The 6119-nt window shown below is 41.9% G+C and overlaps 1 protein-coding gene across 2 annotated transcripts in view; it reads right to left on the bottom strand.

The window, feature by feature from the left end:
• The window catches only part of plch1 (phospholipase C, eta 1), a 66447-nt gene that overhangs the window by 33353 nt on the left and 26975 nt on the right, over window positions 1–6119 (bottom strand). For both annotated transcript variants that reach the window (XM_020622429.1, XM_020622430.1), the window contains exon 3: window positions 413–559. In XM_020622429.1, coding sequence (XP_020478085.1) covers window positions 413–559 — 147 coding nt within the window. The remainder of the gene's footprint in view (window positions 1–412; window positions 560–6119) is intronic.

The raw sequence follows: 6119 nt of genomic DNA, 5'->3' as shown, positions 1-6119 counted from the left end.
TACAACAAACTGCTACATATTTAAATGCCACTTCCTTATGTGGCTTTATAAATGGCGCCTTAGAAGAAGGCAAAGTATCCAAATGTAGTCCATAAAAGGTCCATCAAAAGATACATTAAACTGTTTTCACAACACTACTCCTTGTAATGAGCTCAACTAATCCTTATGAGTAAAATCACTGCTGTGCACCTTCAGCCTGGTCAGTGTAATGTAGAATAATGGTTACAAAATTAGACCCAAGTTGTAATAAATCTGAAATATCCATTAAGTGCACACAGGATGTTTATGAACTGTAGCAATATATGGGAGAAAGCAGGACATGAGACAGCACCCAAAATGTGCTGTTATGTCTGTGAGAATATGCAAATGTGTGTGTGTGTGTGCGTGCGTGTGTGTCTGCTTGCATACTCACTCTTGGCCTTGTCACTCTTGCGTGACGGCTTCCAGCGGATGCAGGAACGGTGCTCATCCAGGTAGAAGAGTCTCACCAGCCCTTTGGATCCTGCTTTCAGCTTTACCATTTGTGTTCCAGACTGCATCACACTCATACATCGCTCCACTGCAGATTAAAACACACACACAAACACAAACACTGGGGTCAGTTGAGCACACAAAGGGACGGATGTCTGACTCTGTTTATCTTTTCTCAGGAAGAAGTGTGACAGTGTCATACGATTAGCGGAAGAGGCGGCAGCTGATGTGGGTCAGAGCCCAAACTGTAATAGAGATGCTACTGTGTGAACACACAGGGCTGCTTTTCTCTTACCCACTGACCTGATCCTGAAAGCAACTCAGAGAAGGAAGACTGAGAAAACCTCATGGACAGAGACAGAGCTAATGTGTGTCTCTCTCTTCTAGATTTCAGGGCCTGTCAGGTCTGAAGGAAGAAAGTTTTGGTTTTATGAGCTTGAACTTTCAAATATCATTCTCTGAGATGTTTGCTTTTACCTTCATGTAATTTCATTAAAAACATCCATCCATTATCTATACCGCTTAATCCTGAACAGGATCACTGTGGGCTGGGGTCTATCTCTGCTGACAATGGACAAGAACACGCACTCCACACAGAAAGGCCCCGGGCTCAAACCAAGAACCTTCTTGCTGTGAGGTGACAGCACTAACCACTGTGCCACCCACATTTAAACAGTCAAAAGCAAAACATCTTTCCAGAAACAGTGTCACTGCTTCTCCATGTTATCCAGAGACTTCATTATGCTAGTTCACGTTAGGGTTGCCAACCCTCAGGGATGCCCTGGGAGACTCCCAGAATTGATTTAGCCCTTATGAAAAAATCTAAATCTAATCCGGGGGATTTTTTTTTTTTTTTTTTTTTAATATTGACATCACACATGGAGGTAAAATGCCAGGAAAAATTCAGATAAAAGGCAACTCCGGGGCACTAAAAATAGAAAGTGAAATTGCACAATTTAATTGCATTTACATAAATTTAGGCTACTTATACTAAAAAATACAGTAGGGATTTGGCATCTAATGAGGTCTTCACCTGAAAATTCGCTGTTGGCAAATGGCATTTTTCCTGAGGATCATATAAGTAAGTACTTTGTGGTGGCTGCTCAGAGCCAAGTCTTCAAGTCTGTATAACGACAGACTGCATCTTGCAGTTGGTAAGTTGTACTCATGTGTAATAAAACTACTTCATTGCTTCTTCCAAAATCACCTCACCTCACCTTGTACAGCATTTAAGCTTAAGAAAGGATGGTTTGCACTAGCATTGCAAAAACATAATTTTTCTGAAATTATTAAATGTCATGCAGTTTTATGGCTCACTCACCTACATGATTGCAAACCAGTACCTAACATTTTGACACTGAGTGTAGGCTGATAACTGTTCACTGTCTCCCCCTGCGATGTATTGCTGTGCTACAGTATGGGTCTACAGTGTGCATGTGGGTCACATATTCAGAAGAGAAACCTTAGTTTCTGGCAGTCTCTGTAGGTGACGGTTTAAAACACTTGAAAAAGATGCTTGAAATAAACAGAAGAATGGGGGGAAAGGGAGTGTACTGACTGGGCGTTCTGAGGAGGAGACGAGAAGGACTGAAATCATGCTGAACAGTGGCTTTGTGTTTGATTGCTCGACTGCCTGGAACTGCCCAGCATCGAGACAGGATAAAAGACAGAACTTCAAACTTCTTACTTTTGGTGACAGCTGGTGGCAGGGACGCGGACGGGAATGACAGCAGAGAGACAGCGAGATTTCCCTCCTCATTAGTGGAATGTGTGCATGCATGCTTGTGTGTTTCAGTGTGTATGTGTGCATGTAGCACATGTTTTTATGTACATATATGTTATTTATATACATGCAGTATGTCTACTGTACGTTTACATACATCATGGCCTGCATTTGGCAGCCAGCCAGAACTACCCATGTACAAACTTGTATTAGGCACACGACATTAATATCACACATAGCCACGTCTTTATTATCCATGATTTCTCCAAGTCACAGAGGAGAAGAGGTACATCGGCTATTCATAATTAAGACACACGTGGAGTAAGAACCTATGTATAATGTATTATAACTACAGTAACACCTAAAAGTGGCTCAATAAAGCTAGCACCTTTACAACTGAAGCCGTTTAGACGTGCGGGGCTCTCTTAAGGATCATTCAGTTGGTCAAATGATTGTGGATGCAGATACTGCAGCCAAGTCCACCAGGCCAAAGGACAAACTCTCCTAGTACAAAATCAATGTCTAAGAGGCACACAAACAGCCCTCTCACTGGTGTCGAATAACAATAATCTGTACTGAAAGACGACAAAATATACCTGCACTGCTTGTTTGCTGAATTTCCCTCAGGATCTATAAAGTGTCTATCTATCTATCTATGAAGACACAACAAATAATATTTCTTTATAACCTCTATATGCGTAAAACAACCTGTGATGAGCTGATTCTTAATAAACTTGTGAGGACAATATTGACAATGTTAAAGAGTAATCACATATTTCCTATTGGAATGACATGTCACTGTTATATTAAAGCATTACCTGAACAATCGAATTAAAACAGAACTGGTCACATTTAAAGCCACAGAGACTGAGGTATCTGGAGCTCCACGGGAGCTGGATCCTGCACCTCACACGATGCATCTTAATTGTGTCTCTTTATCAGGCTGTCCCTGTCTGGTACGTGCCCACATGCTTCAAAGTCTGCAGTCCCAGTTTGTAAAGTCGACTGGCTATTATAAATTCAGTCTCTAAGAACAAAATAACCTTGGTAACATCATCGGGGTTATTTTCTCAAACTATAAAAAGTTTCCAGCAGGACTTCAGAAGACATTACACAACTGGTTTCCTCATTTCACAGGCTGAGGAGGGCTCCCCGTGACTAGCAAACTGATCACTGTATAAATATTACACATAGCATAAACTGTATAAATAAACTGTATATTACTGCTTGCAGCTAAGGGAGCTTTAAGAAAGCTGTTGTGACAACTCAGCGTATTAATTCAACTGCAGAAGTGAGGTGAACACCACAAGGAATTCCACACCTCTCTGAATAATTAAACAGTAAGAAAGGCAGCATTGAAGAGGCCATTAACGGCAAAGCATTCACTTATCTCAACCAGTCAGGACACTGTCCTACAATATTGGAACCAGTGCTGTAGTCGAGTCACCTAACCTTGAGTCTGAGTCAAGTCTCAAGTACCCACTGTTCAAGTCTGAGTCAAGTCCAAGTCGAGTTTAAGTTGAGTCCCCGCTAGCCCAGACAGTGTCATCGAGGTGTACATTAAACACAGCTCTCACCATTTTATATTCCAAACTAACAGTGTACTGCAGCACCAGACTGTTCAGCACATAAAAATCATTTATAGAAAGGCAGAGTGTACGGCTTGATGGAAGTATGACGGCTATAGAAGAAGAAGAAGCTTTATTTTATTGTCATTGTAACATTGTGGCACGTACAACAAAATTTTGTTTGGAGCTGAGGGCCCCGAGCTGCTGCATGCATACGTGCCGCCATCATGGGCAACTTGGGGGTTCAGTGTCTTGCCCAAGGACACTTCAACATGTGGACTGCAGGTACCGAGATTCAAACCTTGAACCTTCAACAACTGCTCTACCCACCGCACCACTGCTGCCCCACAATATAACATGGTGTGGGTGGCAAAATTATCAAAGAAAAGGTCTTCGCCTCCAACTTTCAAGTCCAAATGCAGTCAGTGTTTGAGTCATAGTCAAGGCGCAAGTCATCAGTGTTCAAGTCCAAGTCGAGTCATGGATGCCAAAAATCTGGACTCAAGTCAGACTCAAGTGTGAGTCCTGGACTTGAGTACTACAATACTGATTAGAACCAAACATAATTAATATACTGAAAAGTAACTTTGTGGTTTGTAACATTATGTGGTTTATTTGTGTACACTGGATGTACATACTGTATTCTGCAACTATATGTGAACATTTTTTAGCCCTATAATGACAAATTATTTTCTGAATAAAATCTAAACCATGTTAGAGAAGACCAGGAGGTGTTGGAACATAATGACTCACAGTCTTCAGGGGTTGCAAATATAATCTCTAACAGCCCTTTAGCCCCTTGGAAAAATGAATAAATACAAAAGGTTCCAAAGCTGCAGAACTTTGATAATGTTTCTGTCTTTATAAGGACAGAACGGGTGATTATCTTCAAAGACAATGAAAGTCAAACCTCTCTTGGATCCAAAACACATATTTAAGCACATACTTAACACAACACACACTGAGCAGAGTACTTGTTAACAGGCTTTCTATCCTGAGGATAGGCTTAGCAGTGGTACAGATGTTGCTCTTGATATTCCTTGACTTGTAGATGCTCACGCCAGGGACAGTATTACATACACACACACACACACACACACACACACACACACACACACAAGCATTAGCACATGAACCAAAGCCCTGTGTATTATCTCCCATGGTGAATGACAGACACACTAACAGCCACACAACCTGGGATGTTGATAAATCAAAATGTGTGATATCAGTATGTGGGAAGAGAAAGAAGCAGCCATGGAAATAAACCAGTAGACCTGGGTTCTAGTTTCTATGAGATCTTCCATCTAACTTTGCTATATGCTTACCAAAAACAAGTCTCCACCCGGACATCCAGAGACAGGGGAGCAACAGTCAAGATAAACCACAAGTCACTAGAGCAGTGTGCAAATATGTAGAACTGGAGTCCAGATAACTGCTATTTCTTGCAGTTTCCAGAAATTAGTGAAGCAGTGAGTGATATATACTGTAATACTAGTAAGATTAGGATTTGTCTGAGTTTAATGGACCACAAAGGTCACCTTCTCTGTTTGATAAAGTTCATACAGTAGGATTACTGATATGAACCTCTGACATGAAGTGGTACATAAAGCCATCGTGTGTGCATAAAGCAAAGCAGTTTTAACTAAAAATGAACTCAGGTCTTATTTCTGAACCACATTTAAGCAAATGTGTGTCTTGGTATTTTATTTTAAAGCGGAATTGATTCATCTTTTGTCACATCATGGCAGCAGAACAAAATATGGAAACAACACTGACATATGATCATGTTTTAAAACTGAAAATGTCTTAGCAAGCAGTTCACTATTTAGACATCCAGCAGACACCTGGCACCATTAGCATTCATTTGGAGTCTTGTGTCTTCCCACCGGATGAATCTAAGTCCAATATTCATTCTTAATTTAGGGCTGTTGTTAGGGTGCGCTCGAACACAGAGTGAGTGAGCAGATAAAAAGCGGACCCAGGTGGCTGGCTTCGGTGCAAGCAGTGAGGTTTATTTACAGTGAAGGTAGTGACATATATACAGGAGGAGTAATGAGGTAGATGACCGGGTGTCGATCAGCAGCAGCAGAAAAACAGTCAGTGGTATGGTGGATGATGATGTACCGGGCTGCAGACGCAGAGGTCACTCCTGAGCTGGTCGAGGTGGAGGTAATGATGGCTGTAGACAGAAGAGCAGAGATAAACTGGGTAAGGGCCAGGGCCCCCCAGGTTTGTCCGGGTGTGCGCGATAGAAGGAGGTGAGAAGAGCAGGATCAAGGATGAAGGAGCGGGGAATCCAGGACCGCTCCTCTGGACCGTAACCTTCCCAGTCCACCGAATATTGGAAACCCCGGCCT

The sequence above is a fragment of the Monopterus albus genome, unplaced genomic scaffold, assembly GCF_001952655.1.
Source record: "Monopterus albus unplaced genomic scaffold, M_albus_1.0 scaffold280.1, whole genome shotgun sequence".
Classification (NCBI taxonomy): domain Eukaryota; kingdom Metazoa; phylum Chordata; class Actinopteri; order Synbranchiformes; family Synbranchidae; genus Monopterus; species Monopterus albus.
This window is presented reverse-complemented; position numbering and strand designations above follow the sequence as displayed.